Source organism: Garra rufa, chromosome 3 (assembly GCF_049309525.1).
Source record: "Garra rufa chromosome 3, GarRuf1.0, whole genome shotgun sequence".
NCBI lineage: Eukaryota > Metazoa > Chordata > Actinopteri > Cypriniformes > Cyprinidae > Garra > Garra rufa.
Genome location: NC_133363.1, coordinates 33,566,198 through 33,593,755, shown reverse-complemented (window position 1 = coordinate 33,593,755; position 27,558 = coordinate 33,566,198). Strand labels below are relative to the sequence as shown.

General features: G+C 37.3%; 1 protein-coding gene across 1 annotated transcript in view; it reads right to left on the bottom strand.

Annotated features, from left to right (window-relative positions):
- The window catches only part of hdac8 (histone deacetylase 8), a 32,608-nt gene extending 5,089 nt beyond the window's left edge, over positions 1-27,519 (bottom strand). The window contains exons 1-10 of the mRNA XM_073836989.1: positions 27,331-27,519; positions 26,932-26,984; positions 25,767-25,897; positions 23,343-23,484; positions 22,957-23,069; positions 22,323-22,400; positions 19,442-19,550; positions 19,171-19,343; positions 18,245-18,339; positions 3,117-3,222 (exon numbers count right to left, since the gene is read on the bottom strand). Coding sequence (XP_073693090.1) covers positions 3,117-3,222; positions 18,245-18,339; positions 19,171-19,343; positions 19,442-19,550; positions 22,323-22,400; positions 22,957-23,069; positions 23,343-23,484; positions 25,767-25,897; positions 26,932-26,984; positions 27,331-27,444 — 1,114 coding nt within the window. The 5' untranslated portion in view covers positions 27,445-27,519. The remainder of the gene's footprint in view (positions 1-3,116; positions 3,223-18,244; positions 18,340-19,170; positions 19,344-19,441; positions 19,551-22,322; positions 22,401-22,956; positions 23,070-23,342; positions 23,485-25,766; positions 25,898-26,931; positions 26,985-27,330) is intronic.
- Positions 27,520-27,558: the final 39 nt, after the last annotated feature.

The window sequence follows — 27,558 nt, the reverse complement described above, 5'->3', positions numbered from 1 at the left end:
CTGCTTCCCCATACGATGAGGTGGTGACCTCTGAGTGACTTTTAGGTCAGCAGCAAAGATGCCTGTTCTCCAGAAGAGTAAGTGGAGGAGACGTTAACCAGAGCAGGGGCTGGAGCGAGAGATCAATAAGATGTAAATGGGGAGAGAAATGTTTAGTCGTAACTGAAACACCACTAAGTAGACTGAAGCTAAGGTGGAGCAGATGTGACTGTCTGTTTCTTCAGCTTGTTGATGAGCATTTAAACTCAAGGGTTGCACAAAAGTCAAGGGTGGTTAAACAGGTCAACTGCATCCCATAAGGAGTGAGGTGATAAGAACAGGAGACCACAAACCGCCACTCATGTCTCTCATAAACACCAGTGGTTTAGAGGGATGAACACCCAATACTTTAAAGAGATAGAGTTCACCCAAAGACGAACATTCAGTCATTGTTTACTCATAAATCACCAAAAAAAGCTTATATCCATACTATGCAAGTCAGTGAGGTCCAGTGTTGTTGAATCCCTTTTGACTTAGATGTACGGCCAAAACAGTTGAAACATTATTCAACATGATTTAAAATGTCTTTTTGATACTTTTAACAAATGTTACTTTTAATACTTTTACTAAAGTATTTTTCTAATGAGCTACTTTAACTTAAATACACTCTAAAAAATGTATTTTTAAAAAAAACCCAAATACTGGGTTCACCTTTTTTACCCAGGTGCTGGGTAGTTTTTCTGCACTCTAAAAATGGTGGGTTACTTTTTTTAACCCAAATGTTGGGTTCAGCTTGTTGGGTCATTTTATTGGGTTATTTATTTATTTATTTTACCCAGGTGCTGGGTATTTTGTTCTCTAACTAAGCTGCTGGGTCATTATTAAGGGGTTATTAAATATTGAGTTATTTTTTTCTACCCAACCGTTGGGTTGAGCCAGTATCTGACAAACAACCCAGTTATAGTCAGTAGAGCAGTTCTCAGCGCCGCTGATTTAGAGAAATAGAGGGTTATATTTTATTTCATTTATAAAGTCTTTACTGTGCTGTAAATTATATTATTTTGTACTTTTGTTAATGGGTGTTTTTGCTCAATAATAAAAGTTCCTTTTTTGATTATTGCTGTTGCCTCAATAATTCTGTGTGTGATTTTTAATTTCCAGCCCATTTTAGGCCAGCAATATAATTTTTAAACAATAGTTGACTTTAAATAAAACAACCCAGCATGTTGGGTAAAAACGTTTAACCCAACCAGATGGGTCAAAATAACCTAGCATGGGTTCTGTTCAATATTTACCCAGCGCTGGGTTGCCAAATAACCCAAATTGGGTTGTTTTTAACCCAGAATTTTTTTAGAGTGTAGGGGTCAACATCTATAAATGTATTTTTTCTTTGTACTTTAAAATCTAATTAATTGTATTCCAAAATCTAATTATCAGATTTTTTTCTAATAATTTACTCAGCTGTATGTCTCTTTCTTCAGTCGAAAAGAAATTTCTTTAAAGGAAAACATTTCAGGATTTCTCCATATAGTGGATTTCAATGGTGACCAACAGGTTGAAGGTCCAAATTGCAGTTTCAATACAGCTTCAAAGGGCTCTACACAATCCCAGCTGAGTAATAAGGGTCTTATCTAGTGAAACGGTAATTTTCTAAAAAAAAAAAAAAAAAGATACAAATTTATATACTTATTAACCACAAATGCTCATCTTGCACTAGTTCGACCTCTTGCATCCACCCATGTGTTCACAAAGCAAACGTGCGAAAAAAGTCAAACGCCTTTTACAAAAAAAGGTAAAACAACGATGAGGAAAGAATGAGATGGAGTTTATCGCCCTACTCTACCTAGTGCAACACAAGCATTTGTGGTTAAAAAGTGTCTAAATTTGTATTTTTTTTTTAGAAAATGAAAGATTGTTTTGCTAGATAAGACATTTATTCTTTAGCTGGGATTGTGTAGAGCCATTTGAAGCTGCGTTAAAATTGCAATTTGGACCTTCATCTCGTTGACCACCATTGAAGTCCACCATTTGGAGAAAAACCCTGGAATGTTTTCCTCAAAAACCTTTTTTTTTTTTTCGACTGGAAAAAGACAGACATGAACATTTTGGATGACATGGGGGTAAGTAAATTATCATGAAATTTTTATTCTGGGAGTGAAAATCATATTTTAAACAACACTATAAATAAAATAAACAACACTAAAATACCACTGCGCCACACTATTACTAAAGTGAGAAACTTTGTGAGACTTAGGCTGGCTTCTCTAAATCACATTTGTTCTTATACTCAAACAATGCCCATGTGTTAATATATGCAACACTGCTTTTCCTTTTTCACTGCCAGATTTTTGCCCATTCACACAGATGTTTCAATGAGCTCAAGAGGAGAAAATCTTTATTTTATTACATCTAATGGGCATCTAAAATGTTCTCAGCATTGCTTTAAAACATGTTTTGAGTCTATTGTCCCTGGAGTAGGTGAAAAGGCAAGAGTTTGCTGAAACCTCAAACACACACAAACACAGAGTTCACGCACAATTGCAGCAATAAAAATACACTAAGCTATAACATATAAGAAAAACGTAAAAAAAACATTGTGTCAAAGGGACAAACCAGACACTTTGTCAAGAAAAAGTCTCATAAAAGTGTGGATAAGTGCGTGTCTGGGGCCCTGCACGTACATATGTGCAAGTGTTCCTAGTTTAGCCTGCTCTCATTCTCATCCCAGCCGCTCTCTTGAGACATCAGCTTCAAGTTTCTAAGAATGCTTTGCTTATTTGTTTACTGATGACCGGGAACATCAAACAGACATGTTTCTCTTTTCTACAGCTGAGGAGAGCCAGTCACAGGGGACAACTGTGGTTGCTTTAAAGGTCTCCCTGGTCACTGGAGGGGAGTGGGACGCAAAAGTTCTTGAGGAGGCTGGAGGGACAGCTGGATGAACGAATGACTGACACGCCATCCTACCCATCATCAACGGATTTCCAAATAAACAGACCATTACTTTAAATATTTTAACCAGCTTTGAAATGGACAAAAGCAATTCCATCTGTGGAAATGGTATTCAGTTAATTCTTGAGATATCTAGGCCTGGTGTTTGTGTTTGGTGAGTTTCTGGTTGTTGTCATGGTGATTACCTTTGATGGTGCTGATGACCCTCTCCAGATGCTGGCTCTCGTTGCGGTCGGGTCGGCAGCTCGGGCTGATCTCCAGGGAATAATCCGGGCCGTATTCAGTGAAGTACTGGATTAGAGATAAGCAAAGCAAAACACAAAACATACTTAAAGTCACTATTACTTAACTTGAGACTTGCATTTACATTTTTTATTCATGTGTTGTAAAGGACTTGAAAAGAGATAATGAGGATGAAGATATTTCACTCTAATCCATCCCAAATTTGTGGAACACAAATGTGGAACACAAATGTTCTTTCTTATAAACAAAAGTTGAAATGTTCTTCAAAAGTCTTCATTTACTGTACGTTCCAAAGAAGAAAGTAAGTCATATGGGTTTGGAACAATGTGAGTGCAAGTGTATGATGACAGAATGTTTATTTTTTTGGCAAACTGTCCATTTAATTAAATATTATGTGTTATTAGGTGTATGCCATTCACACTTCTTATGACTTGCAAAATCAGCATTTCTCCTATAGGACAGATATCTACTAATAACAGTTTCACTAATAACCTTTTGATAGGATAGTTCACACAAAAATGTAAATTCTGTCATTAATTACTCACCTGCATGTCGTTACAAACATGTAAGACCTTCGTTCATCGTCAGAACACAAGTTAAGATATTTTTGATCCAAGAGCTTTCTGACTTTCATAGACACCAACACAACTACCACGTTCAAGGCCCAAATAGGTAGTAATGAACACCTTCATTCAACCATTTCAATCTCCACCACGCGTTCAAGAGAGTACCAGGAAACATGCGCCCTGTTTTAGGCCCTGTTTACACTAGTGCATTTTCATTTAAAAGAAATGGCATTTTCACTTAAATTCAGAAACGATCTGCGTATACACTACACAACTGTTTCACTTTCGGTGTCTGGCACTTTGGAGAAGAGTTAACTTCAAGGATGAATCTCGGTTTTCACTGTACAGGGCAAATGGCAGACAGAGTGCATGGCATCGTATGGGTGAGCGGTTTGCTGATGGCAACGTTGTGGATCGACTGGCGTATGTTATAGACAACGAACACAGGTGCATTTTATTGATGGCATTTTGTATGCACAGAGATATCATGACAAGATTCTGAGGCCCATTGGTGTGCCATTCATCCACAAATATCACCTCAAGTTGCAGCATGATAATGCACGGCCACATGTTGCAAGGATCTGTACACAATTCCTGGAAGCTGAAAACATCCCAGTTCTTGCATGGCCAGCATACTTTCCGGACATGTCACCCATTGAGCATGTTTGGGATGCTCTGGATCGGCGTATACGACAACGTGTTCCAGTTCCTGCCAATATCCAGCAACTTTGCACAACGATTGTAGAGGAGTGGACCAACATTCCACAGGCCACAATCAACAACCTAATCAACTCTATGCGAAGGAGATGTGTTGCATTGCGTGTGGCAAATGGTGATAGATACTGGTTTTCGGACCCCCTAATAAACTGCATTTTTTAGAGTGGCCTTTTATTGTGGTCAGCCTAAGGCACACCTGTGCAATAATCATGCTGTCTAATAAGCATCTTGACATGCCACACCTGTGAGGTGGATGGTTTATCTCGGCAAAGGAGAAGTGCTCACCAACAGCTCAGCTCATGAAAAATGGGAGCAAAAACAAAAGTGTTGCGCTTATAATTTTGGTCAGTGTATATTTTGGTTCAAATAAGTAACTCCATCCTGTCTGTCTCTCTGTTGATATTTTTTTTTTGTTATTCTGTTTTCTTTGTACATAAAGTCTTAATTGGAACAACTAATTTTGCACTTAATGCACTTTAATTCTGCAAAAGTACTGCTTAAGTCCACCTAGTCTCGCATAGCCAGACCTTCAGACTGACGGCTGAAGGTCTGGAATCCATGGCAGCTTTCACTGGCCAAGGCCCACCCATAAGGCGTTTGAGCGACATGTCAAACAACCAATCACAGTTCGTTTCGTTCAGCGTCACGTTTCGGGGCGTGGAAATGTCCCCACAACAACAGACTGGCTTGCAACTAGTCAGTCACTGATATAACCAGCATTCAAAGTTAAAGAAGAGGGAGAACAAGCAGTAAGTCAGTCATTTGTTTGCGAACGTTGCAAAAGTGTATAACAACAATGGCGTCTGCATAAGTTACTGTTAGCAAAACACTGAGTAAATCCGTCTGCACTTTGTTTCCCGACGGACCGAAAATAAACGCGACACTCGAGTCTCCTGGAAATCCGATCAAATTCAACTAATCAGATGACGACTTCGAAAACCCTGAAGTGTTTCCAGTTAAGTGTACCATACGCATCAGACGTTTAAGCCAACATTCCGTGGGCGTGACGTCTGAGGCTGAGACTAAAGTCCACCTAAAGATTTAATGAAGTATATTTGACTGTGCTAAAGTGGAACTATTGCAAGTATACTTTAGGTACGCTTTATCTACCTTGCATTTAAAGGCTGATATTATTATTATTATAAGATCATACAATCCTCATCAATAGTTACATTAAATCACATTTTAGGCTTAATAATAGAGAAACGTGCATTGCGCACAAGTAGTACTCCAAATAAAGTTTGGAGCGATATGTCAGTAAATATGTTAATAGATTTGAACTGTACTTAGTATGAAATCAATGTGTTTTAAATATATTACTTTTTTCTACGGGGGGCAGAAAGCTCTCAGACTTCATCAAAAATATCTTTATTTGTGTTCCAAAGATGAACGAAGGTCTTACTGGTTTAGAACGGCATCAGGGTGAGCAATTAATGACAGAATTTTTATTTTTGGGTGAACTATCCCTTTAATGTAATTTAAGTTTCCTTCAATAAAACAAGTTCTATTTTTGTGAGATTTTTCTCAGCTAGAAAGCAGCATATACTTCAATCTGGGAAGGTTTAGTCATACTTCCACTTCCTTCCAAACACACACACACACACACACACACACACACACACACACACACACACACACACACAAATATACATCAACTTGCTGGATAGCTGTGCTTAGTCTATCAGTGTTCTGACCCTTGGATTCAGAAGGCAAGCCAAAAAGCAGTTAAAGTTTTCCCTATCAAGAATTGCATCTGAAACACAATTAGTGATGCATTATGATTTTGAAATGGAAACTATAGGGACTGGCCAAAAAGACAGCCAGGCATGTTGCCTTGCTCGTTCGAAAAAAAAACACTGTCTGCATTGTGTTGGTAGAGTATCTGGTGTTTAAATTGGAAAGAGATCAGATTTGGTTGTATGTGAGTTACATGCATTAGCTCAACTCTGCTTTCAATTACTCGTCTTTTGTTTATCCGGCTTACCTCCGGTCCCAATGCGCTCCAACATGTTAGGGATTATACAACATATGAGTCTGTGAATGTGTGCAGTCTCACATTTTTATGCACACACCTATGAAATGTGTAAATAGGATACACTTGTACAATGTCTTGTGCACACATAATTAGTTAGATTACACTGTTAGTAAGCATTCACACACGGGACACCAAAGCATGCCACTTGCTTTCCCATGAACTCCACTTTTCCCAAGCAAGCTAATCTGAAACAGCACTGTCCTCTGTTGCATTGTTTGGTTTGGACCACACCAAGATCAGGTTGAAACTTTGGGTTAGTTCAGCCAAAAATATTCTGTCATCAATTACTCATATTGTTTAAAACCCATAGGACTTTTGTTTATCTTCAGAACACAAATGAAGATATTTTTAATGAACCCTGAGAGATTTCGGTCTCTCCATTAAAAGACCATTTTATCATAACTCCAATGCTTCAGAAAGTACAGTTGTGGCCAAAAGTTTTGAGAATGACACAAATATTAGTTTTCACAAAGTTTGCTGCTAAACTGCTTTTAGATTTTTGTTTCAGTTGTTTCTGTGATGTACTGAAATATAATTACAAGCACTTCATACGTTTCAAAGGCTTTTATCGACAATTACATGACATTTATGCAAAGAGTCAGTATTTGCAGTGTTGGCCCTTCTTTTTCAGGACCTCTGCAATTCGACTGGGCATGCTCTCAATCAACTTCTGGGCCAAATCCTGACTGATAGCAACCCATTCTTTCATAATCACTTCTTGGAGTTTGGAGTTTGTCAGAATTAGTGGGTTTTTGTTTGTCCACCCGCCTCTTGAGGATTGACCACAAGTTCTCAATGGGATTAAGATCTGGGGAGTTTCCAACCCATGGACCCAAAATTTCAACGTTTTGGTCCCCGAGCCACTTAGTTATCACTTTTGCCTTATGGCACGGTGCTCCATCATGCTGGAAAATGCATTGTTCTTCACCAAACTGTTGTTGGATTGTTGGAAGAAGTTGCTGTTGGAGGATGTTTTGGTACCATTCTTTATTCATGGCTGTGTTTTTGGGCAAAATTGTGAGTGAGCCCACTCCCTTGGATGAGAAGCAACCCCACACATGAATGGTCTCAGGATGCTTTACTGTTGGCATGACACAGGACTGATGGTAGCGCTCACCTTTTCTTCTCCGGACAAGCCTTTTTCCAGATGCCCCAAACAATCGAAAGAGGCTTCATCGGAGAATATGACTTTGCCCCAGTCCTCAGCAGTCCATTCGCCATACTTTTTGCAGAAGATCAATCTGTCCCTGATGTTTTTTTTTTTTTTGGAGAGAAGTGGCTTCTTTGCTGCCCTTCTTGACACCAGGCCATCTTCCAAAAGTCTTGGCCTCAGTGTGCGTGCAGATGCGCTCACACCTGCCTGCTGCCATTCCTGAGCAAGCTCTGCACTGGTGGCACTCCGATCCTGCAGCTGAATCCTCTTTAGGAGACCATCCTGACGCTTGCTGGACTTTCTTGGACGCCCTGAATCCTTCTTAACAAGAATTGAACCTCTTTCCTTGAAGTTCTTGATGATCCTATAAATTGTTGATTTAGGTACGATCTTAGTAGCCACAATATCCTTGCCTGTGAAGCCATTTTTATGTAACGCAATGATGGCTGCACGCATTTCTTTGCAGGTCACCATGGTTAACAATGGAAGAACAATGATTTCAAGCATCACCCTCCTTTTAACATGTCAAGTCTGCCATTCTAACCCAATCAGCCTGACATAATGATCTCCAGCTTTGTGCTCGTCAACATTCTCACCTGAGTTAACAAGACGATTACTGAAATGATCTCAGCAGGTCCTTTAATGACAGCTATGAAATGCAGTGGAAAGTTTTTTTCGGGATTAAGTTAATTTTCATGGCAAAGAAGGACTATGCAATTCATCTGATCACTCTTCATAACATTCTGGAGTAAATGCAAATTGCTATTATAAAAACTTAAGCAGCAACTTTTCCAATTTCCAATATTTATGTAATTCTCAAAACTTTTGGCCATGACTGTACATCAAACATACACTACCAGTCAAAAGTTTTTGAACAGTAAGATTTTTAATTTTTTTTTTTTTAAGAAGTCTCTTTTGCTCACCAAGCCTGCATTTATTTGATCCAAAGTACAGCAAAAACAGTAACATTTTAAAACATTTTTACTATTTAAAATAATCTGTTTGAATTTTTTTTTAAACCGTAATTTATTCCTGTGATTTAAAAGCTGAATTTTTAGCATCATTACTCCAGTCACATGATCCTTCAGATATCATTCTAATATGATTTTCTAATCAAAAAACATTTATTATTATGTTGAAATCAGCTGAATTTTTGTCAGGCTTATTTGATGAATAGAAAGTTCAAAAGAACAGCATTTATCTGAAATTAAAAAAGCACCCTTTCTAAATAAAAGTATTTATTTCTATAACTTCTTTTCAAAAAACATTATACTAACTTATACTGAAGCTTTTTAGTGTATAATGTTACAAAAACTTTTTTTATTTCAGATAAATGCTGATCTTTGGATCTTTCTATTCATCAAAGAATCCTGAAAAATGTACTGAACTGTTTTAAATATTAATAATCCAATTAAAAAATGTTTTTTGAACAGCAAATCAGAATATTAGAATGATTTCTGAAGGATCATGCGACACTGAAGACTGGAGTAATGATGCTGAAAATGTAGCTTTGATCAAAGGAATAAATACATTTGAAAATATTTTCAAATAGAAAACAGCTATTTCAAATAGTAAAAATATTTCAGAAATTTACTGTTTTCCTGTACTTTGGATCAAATAAAGGCTTGGTGAGCAAAAGAGACTTCTTTAAAAAACATTAAAAATCTTACTGTTCAAAAACTTTTGACTGGTATTGTAATGTATAATCTATTTGAATTGATGCCATTTTTTTTTTAACTATCCCTTCAACTTTTGCCATGATTGAGAAAAATTATCTCATTTCAAAAATAGATGATAAACAAGTTGATTAAGTCAGATAAAATTAGACAACACAGAAAAGGTCAGTAACTCCCTCCTCAAAAGGGCAGACTAAGAAATAAAAACAATAATGATCCACTCTCCAAGTCAAAATATAACCCAACACTTCATTGTCTCCAAGTGTCCCATCATAAAGGTGAGTTTAGGTTTCATCTCTTAACCTTTTGAACTCTGACCCCTTAACTATCAACACCACCCAACATTCATTATGGACTTCCCCAAAGCTCATTTCCAGCATTTATTCCACTCCGGAATTCTGGGAGCCAGCTACTTCCCAGACGCGACGGCACAAAAAGTCCCACCCACAAAAGAAGATACAGAGGCCAGGCTAATTGTTACTGTTGTGGCGTCACAAGTTTTCTTCAAGATGGAGAGATTGGAGAGGTTAAGGAACACCTGAAGGCCTGTTGCGTTCTCCCTGTAAGCTGTATGAAATCATAACTGTCACTAAATCATTAAACACAGGGTGTTTTTTGTTATTATCTTAAGTCAATAACATGGGCGGACAAACAGCATCTACTCACTGTCTGAAACGTTTCCCTTCTAGATCGGTCAGTACGTGCCGGCGGTAATGAGCCAAACCCGTGCTGACAGCCTGTCTGTCTCGCACTTTACAGTGAAGTACCAGACCTGGTTCAAAGGGCAAAACTACAGACAATGCAAACATAACACTGCTGGCACTCACAACATCCTGTTGAACTTGCTGTGAAAAAGTTGGCAGCCAGTGAGAACTTGTGTATCAAAAACAATTTCTAAAAGAACATTTCACAAATAACACCACAACTTGAGACATAAGAAACTAAACAACCTCAAAAAGGTCTGCGCTGTCTGTCCCCGTTTAGCCCAGTGTGGTCTTCACCCCCTCCTCAAGTAATTCAGACAGGATAGAAACCTTACAAATCACTTTAGCACTGTTTGACTAGCGTAACCACAGCTGTCATCTTTAGATTGTGTTTAAGTTAGCTGGCTAAGCTCACGAATGAACGATACACCTGTGTAGGCACCTGTAAACTCTGTGGCTAAGTGTTTGAGATCATGGGTGGAGTACTTCAGTTACTGGTATGTTGAAGTTTGTCTACAAGAGACACTGTTTGTACAATTGGGGGAAGTGATGCTGTCCATTCCTTGTAACCCCCCTCTGAATTCTCATGTGAAATAGAGTTAAATAAAAGAAGAACAAGAGAGAGAGAGAGAGAGAGAGAGAGAGAGAGAGAGGGAGGATCAGACGTCTATCTGGCTGACTGGCTGCAGGGGGGAAACAGAGCTCTGGGTGTTTGTTATTTCATTGGGCTGTGCTGAAAATAACTTGGCAGAAACGAGTGAAAAGAAGTTTTTAAAAAAAGAGAGGATGTACAGATGTTGACTGGCCACAGAGCAGTGAGGGCCGTTTCCACCCGCAGACCGAGCAGAGTCCCTGACAGCACTCAAACAAAAACATCGCAAATTTCCTACCACATGCTGATAAGATTTGACCAGAACAAAGCCACACGTTCCCAGTCTAGCCAAACTGGCCATCAACAGGAACTTTGTGTGGATTTAACACTTTCCTGTCCTCTTAACCAATGCACTTACAGTGTTCTGTAGAGTTCACCCAAAGCTGTTATCACTTACTCAACCTCATGTCATTCCAAATTTGTATGACAGGATATTTTGAAGAATTGTTTTGGTGAACATTTTCTTAATAGAAGATATGGTTACACTTTATTTTAAGGTCCAATTCTCACTATTAAAGGCATCATGAACTTAAAATTTCCCTTCGTCTAGACACAGTTTACATACACCTTGCAGAATCTGCAAAATGTTAATTATTTTACCAAAATAAGAGGGATCATGCAAAATGCATGTTATTTATTTAGTACTGACCTGAATAAGATATTTCACATAAAAGATGTTTACATATAGTCCACAAGAAAAACATTACAGAAGGATTAAATGCTTATTGATGCTTCAGAAGGAAACAATGCATTAATAGCCAGGAGTATAAACTTTTGAACAGAATGAAGATGTGTATATTTTTCTTATTTTTCCTGAATATATATATTTTTTTCATTTCAGAAGATACTTATATGTTTTGCAAAAGACAAAATAAGTTTAATTTACCCTTCAAATTCAATAAGTTTTCACCCCAGCTCCTATTTTCATCGCGTTTCATTCTGGAGCGTTTGAGTGTTTGAACCTTCTGTAATAGTTGCATATGAGCCCCTCAGTTGTCCTCAGTGTAAAAAAGATGGATCTCATAGCCATATAGTCATTGTTGGAAGGGGTTTAAATACACAAGAATGCTGAAAAGCCAAAGAATTTTTCAGAGGAACAGTGGGCAGTTTAACTGTTCATGACAAACAACGGACTCAGGAACAACTATCACTAAAAAAAAAATGCTGTGGATCATTCATGTAACAACACAGTATTAAAAATCAAGTGTGTGTAAACTTTTGAACGGGGTCATTTTTATAAATTCAACTATTAATTTCTCCTGTGGACTGTATGTAAACATCTTTTATGTGAAATATCTTATTCAGGTCAGTACTAAATAAAAAAAAAAAACTTGCATTTTGTATGATTCTGCAAGTTGTATGTAAACTTTTGAATTCAACTGTAAGGTCATTGTGGTATAAAAACATTATGTACATTTCAGAACTCAACTTTCTTGTTAGTCTAAAAACAGCTTATATTAAAACCACTCTGCCAAGACGACAGGTTATGGAATGTGCCACTTTATGACGTAATAGTGCGACTAAACGGCACCTCCGCAGAGAAAATCAACGCCTGCTTCTACATCACTGCCTGTTTAGCCATGCTTTTTAATTAGGTTCCAGGCGGTGTCAGCAAGAAGTTGGCCCTTTGTTCACTGAATTTCACAGAGGATTTGTTCACAAACAAGGCACATTTTAACTTAGGATTTTCAGAAAGATTGAAACTAAAAGGCGATTCTGTGCCAACTATATTGGATCCAACAGTAATGTCGTTTTTATTGTGTGGTCACTACTGTTTGGCTGTAAACACAACAGTTGCAAACACAACTGTTAGCCAATCATAGCAGTGGGCGTTTACTTCTGAGTCTATAATCCGCCACGCTTATTCAAAGAGAGTGTTTGGATGAGGGGTGTTAAAACAGGACAGAAAATAGCCTAAAATATGTTTTTTAATGTAAAAATCTTGATAACATTATAAGTGGACCCTTAGAGAACAGTACAAAATAAAACACAAATGCAGTTCATGACCCCTTTAACTAACTACTTGTTAATTAGTACTTATAAGCACACATTAATGCGTTATTCTATATCACCATGTTCTAGATCCCTTAACCTGACTCAATACCTAAACTTAACAACTACCTTACTGACTAATAATAAGCAGCAAAATAGGAGTTTATTCAGTGAAAACTTGTTAATGGTGAATATGTGTTCCCTATTCAGAAGCGTTACTGAAGATATTTTAATAAATGTTACACTGAAGAACACAAGGCATACAGGTTTGAAACTACATGAATTTCATTTTTGGGGAATCTATCCCTTTAACTTTTTCTATAACACAGCTATTTAGGTTTTTGCCAGTAAGTAACAATGCAAAGTTGTCAACTGTAAAATCTTTATTCTGCGTTTTAGATTTTCACCTCTCTTAGACAAGAATTTGTCTAAAATATCACAGCAACCACAGTAAACAAAGTGTTTCAATGTGGCTTAGATTGAAATATTCAATAGATTTCAAACATCTATCATGTTTTTGATTTTGTGATGGTGTTTACTAAACAATAGCACTTAAAAACTTAATATGTATTTTCAAACATTTTTTTATACATTTTATTTATTTATTTTACATTTTTGACAGGACAGTCTAGAGGAGACAGAAAGTGAAGTGGAAGACAGAGAAGGGGTGGGATCGGGAAAAGTCCTCGAGTCAGATTTGAACTTGGGACGCCTGCAGCGCAACAAACCAAGTTAAAAGTTAAATCTGAAACACAATACATGAAGCCAGAAAAGGCTAATTTAATCTGTGCCTAAAATTAGCTATTTCAAGCATTTTTATTATGTACTGTTTTATTGTATTTAAATATTCAAGGTTCTTTCAGTTATTTTAAGAAAAGTGCTTAAGCTTTTAATAATGAGCACAAGTCTGCTTAACTTCTCAACCTGTATTTGTAATGTAATTCAGTGGCCTATTAATAAACCATGATAAAGTTTCTGCGGTTACTGCGATATGAAAAATTGTATACCGCATAGTTCTAGCTCAATCAATACTGTGAGTTTAGGGCAGGAGTGATTTATTGAATAATTACAGTCGGGCACAACAAAAGATGTGTCTGGGAAACCTCTTTGGAATTCCATTTGGTGTTATTAGTGGCACAAAAATTACACACTTCGCCTTTACACAACAACTTTAATTACATACCTCCCAGTGACACAACTTTAATGCCACAGCATCTCAGAGACTTGTGTGTCTCTAATTCGGTTGCTAACTGTGTCCTGAGTTGCACATCTCAATCAGCTAGATCTTGCCTACATTTGGGCTATGATTTGGGCTGAGAGATCGAAGAGAGACATTTTATTAGTGCAAAAGGGTTGACAAAAAAGCATGTGGATCTACACAGCGTTGCCTCGCAATAAAAGGAGACGACGGTGCCTGTAATGCCAACAATGGCATTTATTTAGACCAATATCAGGGCTGTCTTGGCCCAAGCACAGCACAAGCTTTTCCAATTCATCAGCTTCTTAAAGAGAAACAATTCAGGTCGAAATAAAAGGCTCTGCATTTTTTCTCCCTTGTGAGAGGACTGTCTATATTAGCCTCACTTTTTCATCTCTCTGTGTCTGTGACAGGGCCTGAATGAGCTCGTTGTGTGCCTCCACTCCAGTCTGTCTTCATTGTTTGCAGTCCTGGCAGGGCAGAACCCAGACTGAGCCGCCTCAGAGTCTCAGCAGCTGGACCGGCTCGAGGGGAGACAGAGAGAGAGAGAGAGAGAGCGAGATTGCACAGGTACAAAGTGCTTCTTGTTCAACCTCTCTTTTCCCAGCTTCTTCTATGGTGCAATACTCTTCTATCTTTTTTTATACCCCCATTGGTGGATGGCTCTCTGTCTTTTAACAGCCTTATCGCTCTCTTTCTGCCTCTCTCTCTCAACCATCTTTGTCTTTATGGACTCACACTACAGTTAAATAGTGTTTTGTTCGGCCGGGATGGACACACAATAACAGTGCTGGTAAGGAGATGGGGGTTCCTCTCTCTAAGAGGGGAGAAGAGAATGTTTCATGCTTTGAAAAGCCGATGGAGGGAACAATGAAGGAAAAGAAGCTATAGAGAAAAAGAAGAGGAATGAGAAGGAGATGAGGAGAAGGGGGAGAAGGAGTGGTGGTCCGAAACTAAGTACGCCGTGGACCTGGCTCATATGGCCAGCATATGGAGAATCTAATGTTTGGTACCAAATAAATGTTTTCACCATTAAAGAGAATAGAATAGAATAATTTTCAAGCACACCACACCATATTTCCTGCAAGTTATAAGGTTTAAATTACAAAAGGTTTTGGTTTTTTTCAATTTTGGTAAAAACGTTGCCAAAAAAAGTGTTGAAAGAGTAAAAACACTGCCAAGATACAGCATTACTGCCCATTTGTCAATGATTTTGAGATACTTTTTGTAAGGTACTGACTGACAATTATCTGAACTGAACTGGGTGAGGTCTGGACAAACACTCTGGAAGGAATAGTGAACAGTTTTCATTAAAAGTCACAATGAACAATAAGCGGATTGGACAAAACTGACAAACAGATCTGAAGGAACTCTGCATCACCCAAAAAATATGAAGAGAGAAAGCCAAGAATTTATAATAAGGATTTCTAAAGTTACAAAGCACATTATTAAAATCAGATTATTTACTACTAGGTTATTACTTTATATTTTTCCACATATTTCACAACAATGAATCAACCAATCAATAAACCAGATAAACAGTGAAAAATATAAACTGTGTAGAAGTTGAAGAAACTGATACGACTGAAGACTGAAGTAATGGCTGCTTAAAATTCAACTTTGCCATCATATAAATAAAATTGAAAAGTTATTTTAAATTGTAATAACTCACAATATTGCTGTTTTTACTGTATTTTGGTGAACATATGACTTCTTTTAAAAAAACACTTAAGTCCATTTTATACATTTAAGAGCCCCCCCCAAAAACTCTGGCTCAAGTAAAACATCCAGTGTAATAAATTGTTAAACGTACCAAATATATGCTGCAAAATTTTTAGAATACATACAGTTGAGGTCAAAAGTTTACATACACCTGAGGGATCATACAATCTGCATGTTATTTTTTATTTAGTACAGACCTGAATAAGATATTTCACATGAAAGACGTTTTCCATATAGTCCACAAGAGAGAAAAATTTATAAAAATGAACCCGTTTAAAAGTTTACATTCACTTGATTCTTAATACTGTGTTGTTACCTAAATGATCCACAGCTGTGTTTTTTGTTTAGTGAGTTGTTCATGAGTCGCTTCTTTGTTCTGAACAGTTAAACTGCCAGCTGTTCTTCAGAGAAATCCTTCAGGCCCTACAAATGATTTGGTTTTTTAGCATTTTTGTGAATTTGAACCCTTTCCAACAATGACTGTATGATTTTGAGATCCATCTATTCACACTGAGGACAACTGAGGGACTCATATGCAACTATTAGAAGGTTCAAATGCTCACTGATGCTTCAGAAGGAAACACAACGCATTAAGACCCAGGGGTATGGAAACTTTTGAATTTGAAGATCAGGGTAAATGTAACTTATTTTGTCTTCTGGGAAACATGCAGGTATCTTCTGTAGTTTCTGAAGCACAGTACTAAATAAAATAAATATGATATTTAGGCAAAATAAGACAAATGTACACAACTTCAATTGGTTCAAAAGTTTACACCCCCGGCTCTTAATGCATCGTTTTTCCTTCTGGAGCATCAGTGAGAGTTTAAACCTTCTGTAATAGTTGCATATGAGTCCTTCAGTTGTCCTCAGTGTGGAAAGATGGATCTCAAAGCCATACAGTCATTGTTGGAAAGGGTTCAAAAACACAAAAATGCTGAAAAACCAAAGAATTTGTTGGACCTGAAGGATTTTTCTGAACAGCAGTGAGCAGTTTAACTGTTTAGGACAAACAAGGGACTCATGAACAACTGTTACTAAACAAACAAACAAACAAACAAACAAACAAACAAACAAAACAACTGTGGATTATTCAGGTAACAACACAGTATTAAGAATCAAGTGTATGTAAACTTTTAAACAGGATAATTTTTATAAATTCAATTATTATTTTCTCTTGTGGACTATATGTAAACATCTTTTATATGAAATATCTTAATTAGGTCAGTACTAAGCAAAAAATAACATGCATTTTGTATGATCCCTCTTATTTTGGTAAAATAATTAACATTTTGCAGATTCTGCAAGGTGTATGTAAACTTTTGACCTCAACTGTATATAATTTTTAATGGCTCTCAGTTGAGAAGGATGCTTCATATCCACCTATTTCCTGAGCAAATAATCAGCGCCGCTATGATGGATTCTAAGTTCTGTTAGGATGCTGTCGCATCTATGTTAAAATGGGATAAAAAAAAAGATTGACTGAATTAAACCTTTTCACTGTAACTAAATATAAAAATGTGTGCATGGTTAAGTTGTGCTCTTGTTGGCTGCCAGAGTAACAGCAATAAATGTAAGGAATTCATGTGAAGTACTTGTTTTGTGCAACAGCAAATCTGGCCATGTTCAGCGCTGTAAGCTAAACGCTGACAAGAGAAAATGAGCATGGCTTGCAGCACCTAAGTTAAAATACAGTGTGTAAAAAATGTGTTAAAGTAATGTGTGCTTTTTTTCGTGGACAAAATCCTCCGAACTTCGCCCCGATGTGTGTGTTAACATTATATCATCAGCCCTAAATCCAAAAACACACTAATTTGACTAGAAACACCAGAGAGCGGAAATGTAAAGCATAGTTGCAGTTGGGAGTGATTTTCACATTCAAGAAAAAGGTGGATAATGACAGACAATGAAGTTACTCCCAGCAGGGCACTATTGACTTCTAGGGCCAATTACAGTTTAGCATCATTACATAATCATATTCTGTTGTGCTATGGTTTTGAAGAATCTCTAGCTCAAATCTCTTCAATTGTATTAATCATCATCACAATCATCATTGTCATTAACGAACACCCTGAAAGTTATCTACACTGCTTTATTTTGGTTGCTTGCCCTGTTGAGTGGTCAAAGGTCAACATGACGCAGAAGGTCATGTCAGCTGAAACAATGGCATCTTTTATTGCGGTGGCCATGAAAGCGCTTTCTATAAACATTAAAAGACCTTCTTTGTCAGTTAGAAGAAAAGAGAGATATCAAACTCTCCCAGACCAACCAGAAGGCCTTTCCAGCCCTTCATCTCTCCTCAGAAGCTTCTCAAAAAAGCTCCTAAAAGGGCTCACTCAGAATTGGGTACACACATTCTCTTTCTCTAAGGAAAGAGAAAGAGAAGAGAGGGGGCATAAACAGTTGAGGAAAGAAAAGCACAAGTCCCTCTCAGTCAACCGGTAGGGACAGAGTAGTATTGTTAAGACCCCTTCACTGGTGTGCACACGCACGCCCCCCCCTCCCTGCTCCTGAATCACATGAAAACAAACCCGGTTATTGAGAGGTGCTTGGACATCTCTGATTAGACCGGGTGACTCAGCAGGAATGGAAGAGGAAGAGGAGGAGAGCGCCGAGTTTTATACAGCTGCTGAAAGAAGAGAGGGAGCGGGGTCTCACCTCGTGGTCCGGGATCTCAGAAGACAAAGTCTGTCCTAGGACGGTCCCCGTTAGATAGGTCCAGCAGCGGGCAGTATTGGCAAGGTTATAGCCGCCTGAGAAGGACAGAGAGAGGCAGATTTGTATACGCAGAGAGCGAAAGAGAGAGAGAAGGGGGATTCAAGTCAGCAAAAGGGCTTCATTGTACTAGTGTAATTACTACCTTTCATCTAGAGCTTGGCTGGGCAGGTCTGCAGCTTAGAGCTCATTTCAAAATGGGCTAAAATCACAAAAGTTCACTTTCTTCTCTCAGCCCAACCCCCCCTGGCAGTAACAACACACTAATAAACTTTTTGGCCGAGTCAGAAAGCTGGCAACAAGGACAGAAGATGTAGTTGTCAGCGTTAAGGCATGAAGGGAGAAGAAACTTAGGCAACACTGCTGTTTTTTAAATGTTTAGTTCACCCAAAATGAAAATTTTGTCATCACTTACTCACACTCATGTCATTTAAAACACGTAACATCTTAAACACAAATGAAGATTTAATTGAATATTTACATTTGATCATCTCTCATTCTTTTTGCCCATCCACTGAAACTTGCATGATTAAGTACAAAAAGGACAAAGTAAAAGTAAATCCATATGAATCAAGCAGTTAGAAAGAGTGCATGAATAAAAGTATAAATTAAATCTGTTCTTCATATAAACCAAAAATGTCACTTCAGACGACATGGATTAAACTGCTAAACCAATGTGGACTACTTTTACGTTCTCTTTATGAACTTGCTGCGTGGATAAAAATGATGGGAATATTAAAAAAATCTGTATTTGTGTTTAGAAGATGAACGAAAGTCTTAATGGTTTGGAACGACTGAGGGTGAGTAAATGATGACAGATTTTTCATTTTGGGAGTGTGATACAGTTCAACAAAAACAATGACACAAACCTCCTCCTAGAAGCACAGTGGGTAACTCCCAATCCAGTACATAGTTCAGACATTTTCCAACTCCAATGGGAGTCATATTGAAGGAGCACATGGGGTCACCCGCCATGGTGTCCGCTCCAAGTTGCATCACAACTGCTTCAGGGTTAAACAGAGCTTTGACTTCCTGCATCACACTAAGAGAAAACACCAACAAATGTTTAAATGACATGGGGACAAACAAAACATTTCAAGGAAGTTGATAATATTGGTTGGTTACTGGATCTTTACAGACCTAGTGAAGATCTGACAGTAGCGATCATCGCGGATTCCATCCTCAAGGGGGACGTTAACAGCATACCAGCGTCCTTTACCAAGTCCAGTGTCAGCCACATCACCTGTGCCTGTGAAAATAAATAAATAAATAATGACAGCCTTAATTTGGTCTCTCTGAAAGTCATTCATATGTCTGATAGAACTGATGGGCCAGTATGAATCTACATATCTATATTAAAGGGTTAGTTCACCCAAAAATGAAAATTGTCATTAATTACTCACCCTCATGTCATTCCAAACCCGTAAGACCTTTGTTCATCTTCAGATCACAATTAAAATATTTTTGTTTTGTATGAGTTCCCTGGTCCTCCATAGACAGCAAGATTCCTTCCATGTTCAAGGCACAGAAAGGTACCAAGAACATTAACAAAATAGTATGTGACATCAGTGGTTCAACCGTAATTTTACGAAGCTACAAGAATACTTTGTGCACAAATACAAAAAATACTTTATTTAACCATTCTTCTCCTGTGTGAGCACCATGACGCGTACACACACTTTTATCTGCATGTAAACAAAGCGTGGAGCATGCATGTTTTACATCAACAGCACCACACGCATGTGTTGTTTACATTCAGCAGACAGCACGTGTTGTGATACTCTCCAAAATGGAGCTAGAGTGACTCAGAGGAGAAGAGACAAAGTATTCTCATATCTTTATAAAATTACACTATTTTGTCGATGTCCTTGGTACCATTCTGGACCTTAAATGTGAAAGGTTCAGGGTCAGAAAGCCCTAAGATTTCATAAAAAAATATCTTAATTTGTGTTTAGAAGATAAACAAAGGTCTCACGGGTTTGAAATGACATGAGGGTGAGTAATTAATGAAAGAATTTTCATTTTTGGGTGAACCATTCCTTTAAGTTTTACTGAGCATTCATGTTGCTATTTACAGTATGGTTCAAAAGTTTGGGGTCAGTAAGATTATTTAGCAAGAATGAATTAATTTGCTCAAAAGTGACGGTAAATACATTATAGAACTGTTTCCACAAACATTAATAATGAGCAAATTTCAACTGTTTTCAACATTGATGATAATAAACGTTTCATAAGCACAAAATCAACACATTAGAATGATTTTGAAGGATCATGTGACCCTGGAACCTGGAGTAATGGCTGCTGAAAAGTCAGCTTTGCCATCATAGGAATAAAAAACATTTCAAAATGCATTAAAAATAGAAAAGATTGATTTTAAATTGTGCTAATATTTTACAATATTACTGTTTTAATTTAACTACTTCTTAAACAAAAAAAAGGCAGCCTTGGTGAATATAATAGACTTCTTTCAATAACATTAGAAATACAAGCTTAGGTGCTGTAGTGTTCTTTTCAGGTTAAGCTACTGCAGTGATATTGCTCATTGGTCATTTGCCTAATAACAATTATTGAACCATTTTTAAACCAAACGTTGTGATTTGCAGTCCAAAAAAAGTAAACTGATGTTTATTTAAACCAATAGGACTACGTGAACAAAATTTAATTGCCATCATTTTACCACTGCTGAAACTGTGCAGGGGACTTCCAGTTCCCAGCATGCTATGCATGGATTTGGACTGGGAGAGAAATGTTGAAATGAAGTGTTATTTATTTACATGTTTCTCGAATGAAAAATTGGGGGAGCTTGCTAGTGTTTAATGTTCTGTTATATTTGGATTTAGAAGACTTTCTGTTAAGTTGGACTTTCGGGTATTACCGCTGCGGTGAAGAGCGGAGCATGTGGTTAGCAAGTGGACGGGCTAATATAAAAAAAAAAAAACGAGAGCAATTACTGTGCAGATGCAAACGCAGTTGATCAGTTTTTTCCGCTTCTGGCCAAAACCATACAGTATGATAGAGAAGTCGTCACATTCAATATGTGTACTTTTGCTAGTTAAGAAAGAAATATAGATGGGTTATTTTGACAGTTAGTCTAACTTTACTGTGTTTTACTCAATTCAGTCAGGTTTCCGCTACAAGCATATGCATAGAATGGAATTTTATTTTAACATTAAGAAAATCTATTGCTAGAATGTCCACATGAATTAAAAGATAGTTCACCAAAAAAGGTTGAAAAAACAGTTTTGGTCATCTTTCCAAACACGTAAGACCTTCACTCGTCTTCGGAACACAATTTAAAATATTTTTGATGAAATCCGAGAGGTCTCTGATCCTACCATAGACAGCAAGGGTCCTACCACATTCAAGGTCCAGAAAGATATCAAGAGCATCAACAAAATAGTCCACATGACGTGGTTCAACCATAATCTTATAAAGCTACAAGAATACTTTATGTGTGCAAAAAAACTAAAATAACCACTTTATTATTTATTACCTTTCTGGATCTTGAACGTGGCAGGACCACTGCTGTCAACGGAGGGTCAGAAAGCTCTCGGATTTCATCAAAAATATCTTATTTTGTGTTCTGAAGATGAACAAAGGTCTTACAGGTTTGGATTGACATAACGGTGAGTAATTAATGACATAATTTTTATTTTTGGGAGAACTATCTCTTTAAGATTCTAAGTATGTCACTTGTGAATATCACTTGGCAACTGTGTGTGGCAAAAACAATCCATTAATAAATCAAGTAAACAATAATTAAATCCCACAACATTTTGCTTTCATAGAGCATTTGCCCAGTTACCTTTCCAAGCGCTATTGTTAAACTACTGAAGGGGCTCTCAGAGCCTCCAAGAAGCCACAGAGCTCCAGTCTCTGTTATCAGCTGGGTAATCAGACTCTGGGCGCTGGAGTGGAGCCTGCAGCTCCAGCTCTGGCATGGCTTGAAACATGACTGTCAATTTAGGGAATTAAAAGACGTGCTGGTCTTCACTGAGGCGTAGAGGCATGCTGAACTAACCTGGGAAGAAGCCAGGGGAGAACTTGTGCAGAGACACTGTCATGACTTTAGAGGTGAAGCTGAAAGCGTCCTCCACACCTGGAGAGGAAACAATGCATAAGTCCACTTAAAGGAAAGGATATTAAATTAGGTTTGAGCAAATGTTTACAGGAAGTGCCCTTTTTCACTAAAGGATTTGGGAAATAGCCTAAACTGAGACAGAAAAAAAAACCTGGTTTACATTTTATAAAAAAAACTTTTTAAAATGGTCAAATTATAGAATATTTGAAACATTTTCTGACCTTAACACACAATCACAAGTGTCTGAAGAGGTCCTATGAGATAATTTTCTGCTGTATGCCTGTTTCCCACATGTTGTTTTCACCACATGACTTTAATTTGGTGGAAAAAGTTTTTTAATTTTTTTTTCCAAGAAGACAAATATTATGCAAAACTACCTAATAAGGTTTTAATGAAACTTAGAAATAAGTGTTATGTCACTGACCTATCTAACGTTTGCTCTTGGTGTTAAAGTGGATTTGGACGTCTGATCTAAATCTAAAGCCAATTTGTGAACTATTTGTGGAAAAGAGGGATGTTTAATGGTATTAACAACAACAGGCTGTTACGGTTATTGTTATGGAAGTGTTATTACCATCTCCATGGTGAAGGTCCACATCCACATAGAGAACTCTCTCATACTTCTCGCGCAGTTTGAGGATTCCAAGAACAGCGTCATTCACATAACAGAACCCAGATGCCTCGTCCCTTATATAACAACACATATTCAATCAGCTGCTCCAGTGACCCACTGAACAATGTCCGACACGTACATAAACACTCATTTACAGTAAACAAACATATTTTACAAAAATTCGGCTTGTTTAACAAGCTTCCACAAAACAAATTAAAATTTGAACTTAAATTGTAAACCATGCTGAACTTCCTATTACTTATGCTACGGATGCCACTGGCATCTCAATGATTGATGTGGACTTGAAACACAAGAGGGTGGGCACAAGGCCTGTTGTGCCGTATTACTTCTTGGCGTGATGCCACCCTCCGGCCCAGTTGATGGCCACATCACACTTTCCATCCAGCAGATTCTGGGCAGCAGTCAGAGTGGCTCCTCCGACGGCAGCGGCGTAATCAAAAATACCCTCCACCACTGGACAGTCATAACCTGAACAAAAGAGAGCGACAAGAGGGGGGTTTGATAACACAGAGGGACAATGGGATGGGGTGTAGAGAGGAAAGTGAGAGGAAAGATAGTGATGGAGAGGGAGAGTGAGAAAGAACAATAAACACTGAGCCACATTAAAATAGATCCTCTGGCAGGAGCTTTGTTTCCCCCTCAAAAACAATAACACCATTCTCTATCCCTGGAGATTAGTATGAAGTGTCAGTCTGTCAGGCATTTAAATTACACATGGCTGTAATCCAGTGCAAAAATGAAACACTGATTGTAATAACTGCAAAGTCTGAGAAAGATTCAAGTATAATACTGCCCTCTTCTGTTAGCAAGCTTGCACTAACACAAGGTAAACCAAAAGCTTGGCTAACATACTATATGGCCAAAATTGTATGGACACCTAATTCTAATTCAAAGGAGCTAGGTGGTCTGTGAACATCTTTAAGCAATTTGAAGATCTGCCACATTTAACATGTTAACTTACGAAATAAATGAAATATTTTACGTAAGTTTTCAATTAAATACTTTCTGAAAATATTCAATGTGATTGTCCATTAACTGCTACAGTTTTTACGGTAAGAAATACAAAAAACAAAAAAGAACAAAAACTTTAACATTTTGCAGTGGCCCAGCCAGAGTCCTGACTTAAATCCAATTGAGAATCTGTGGATAAATGAAAGGAAAGGACGTGAGGCCAGATCAGAGTGATGGCAAGGAGACCCTCCAACCTGAATGAGTTGGAGCTCATCGCTAAAGATGAATGGGCAAAAATACCAGTGGAGACATGCAAAAAGCTGGTCAGCAATTATAGGAAGTGTTTGATTACTGTAATAGCCAATATAGGCTTTTCTATCAATTATTGGGAAGGGTTTGAATACTTTTTGTTCAAATGTGAATAAAAGATGAGTAATAATTTTTTCCACAATGATGCCTCTTGTACATCGTCTTATTATCTTCTGGGAGACGTCTGTCATTTATAAAAAAAATTAAAAAAAACACTTGCTGGTTGAATAAAAGTAACTTTAAGTCAGAATTTGCCTGGGGTATGAACAATTTTGGGCTTGACTGTATATATATTTATATATATTATTTTTTTTATTTTTAGTTGAATGTTTTATTTTTTACAAAAGGCTCTTTTGCTCAGCAAGACTGCATTTATTTGATCAAAGGACAGCAAAGACAATACAATTCTAAAATATTTGTATGTACTTTTTGCATCATTACTCCAGTCACATGATCCTTCAGAAAGAAAAGAAAAACAGCAATTATCTGAAATAGAGATGTTTTATAAAATTATAAATATCTTCATCATCACTTTTGATCAATTTAAAGCCTCCTTGCTAAATAAAAGTATTATTTTCTATAAGTCTCTAAAAGTTCTGAACAGCAAATCAGCATATTAGGATGATTTTTGAAGGATCATGTGACACTGAAGAATGGAGTAATGAGGCTGAAAATGTAACTTTGTTTAAAGAAATAAATAACATTTTAAAATATATATTCAAACAGGATACAGTGATTTTAAATACAAAGAAAATATTTCAAAATGTTACTGTTTTTGCTGTATTTTAGGTCAAATAAATGCAGGCTTGGCGAGCAGAAGAGACTTCTTTAAAGAACATTAAAAATCTTACTGTTCAAAAATTTTAGCATGTTTTTATAATTTTTATTTAAATCTCCTCTTTTTAAAATTCATCTGGTGCCCCCTTTAGAAGCTTGCTGAGGCCCTGGTTAAGAACCACAGTTTTATGGCAATAATCTCTGCAAAGATGCCATGTAATAATATTTAAACTTATCAGTTAAAAATTTTACCAAAAACATCACTTAAGGTTTATTAATATTATTAGTGGGTAAAAAAGTGTTACAGTTTTACATTATATATATATATAGTTTTTATTATATTTTTTATTATTAAATAGAATATAATTATTTAATTTAGCAAAGACATTATTTATAATATCACATTATTCTTTATCCCAGAGAATGTGTGTGTGTGTGTGTGTGTGTGTGTGTGTGTGTGTGTGTGTGTGTGTGTGTGTGTGTGTGTGTGTGTGTGTGTGTGTGTGTGTGTGTGTGTTTCTAACATCAAAATGCACATGCTCTTGTGTCTGAAGAGGAGGAAGTTCCTGCAACCAACATCTAGTGGAAATCCTTCCCAGAAAAATGCAAGCTGCTGGAAAAGGAAGTCCTTATTTATTCTAATAATTACTGTACATAATTTTGGCCATGTGGTCAAGTAATCACAGGCCTAAATGTCTGAATTCAAGTCTCACCCAGTCCAAAGTCACCAGACTGAGGGTCATCATTGTCCCCATCCTGGCTGATCTTATGCAGGTGCTGTAGGTAAGAGTCTGTGTGAAACACAGCCATCTCCTCTATTGAAGCTGCATGTGGCTTCACCACCCTAAAACACACACACACAAACACACACACACACACCAGTTTCAAAAACATAAACATTATTTACATACTACAGTCGTGGCCAAAATTTTTGAGAATTACATAAATATTGGCAATTGGAAAAGTTGCTGCTTAAGTTTTTATAATAGCAATTTGCATATACTCCAGAATGTTATGAAGAGTGATCAGATGAATTGCATAGTCCTTCTTTGCCATGAAAATTAACTTAATTCCGAAAAAAACTTTCCACTGCATTTCATTGCTGTCATTAAAGGACCTGCTGAGATTATTTCAGTAATCGTCTTGTTAACTCAGGTGAGAATGTTGACGAGCACAAGGCTGGAGATCATTATGTCAGGCTGATTGGGTTAGAATGGCAGACTTGACATGTTAAAAGGAGGGTGATGCTTGAAATCGTTGTTCGTCTATTGTTAACCATGGTGAGCAAAGAAACGCGTGCAGCCATCATTGCGTTGCATAAAAATGGCTTCACAGGCAAAAATGCATTTTCCAGCACGATGGAGCACCGTGCCATAAGGCAAAAGTGATAACTAAGTGGCTCGGGGATGTTGACATTTTGCGTCCATGGCCTGGAAACTCCCCAGATCTTAATCCCATTGAGAACTTGTGGTCAATCCTCAAGAGGCGGGTGGACAAACAAAAACCCACTAATTCTGACAAACTCCAAGAAGTGATTATGAAAGAATGGGTTGCTATCAGTCAGGATTTGGCCCAGAAGTTGATTGAAAGCATGCCCAGTCGGATTGCAGAGGTCCTGAAAAAGAAGGGCCAACACTGCAAATACTGACTCTTTGCATAAATGTCATGTAATTGTCGATAAAAGCCTTTGAAACGTATGAAGTGCTTGTAATTATATTTGAGTACATCACAGAAACAACCGAAACAAAGATCTAAAAGCAGTTTAGCAGCAAACTTTGTGAAAACTAATATTTGTGTCATTCTCAAAACTTCTGGCCACGACTGTAGAAAGTATATTAAAAACTGAGAAGTTTTCAGTTACACATAATCTTGACACACCTCATGTATTTCAATAAGCCATACGCCTCAATCAATGAATGCACCATACTCGCCTGTGAGAGAAAGAAAGAAGTAAAGAAAACCAACCAACCACATACTCATTTATACTTTTTGTATTCAAACAATTACAAAAATACTGTGATAACTTCTGAAATTACATTCAAGAACGTGTTTTCATATATTCCGTGGTACGGTTGATTAACATATTCATGTAGCATGGTAACGTAATTTACATGGTAACTCCAAAATAATACCACGGTAATACATTATGGTAGTCCATAAAATGGCAAATCTCTCTCATGTTCATGTCTCTACATAAAATATGAAACATCTGCATAAAACAGAGTTGTGTTGTGTTTGGAAGTGTGTGAAGTAACGTTAAAGAGCAGTTCATCTCACCCGGTTCGGCACTTTAGATAGTGAGTCGCATGTCTCGATGTACTCCGGACTATAAACATAGACCACACTGCGATTTCTGCTTTTATCATCTTTACTCTCGCTTTTATCACTCATTTAAAACCAAACTAATAAAATCAAAGCACCACATAAATCGACAGAGCCTATCAGTGCGCTCTTGCAGCTCCGACAACGAACGCAACGCTGCAACAACAAACGTCCGTTATTTCA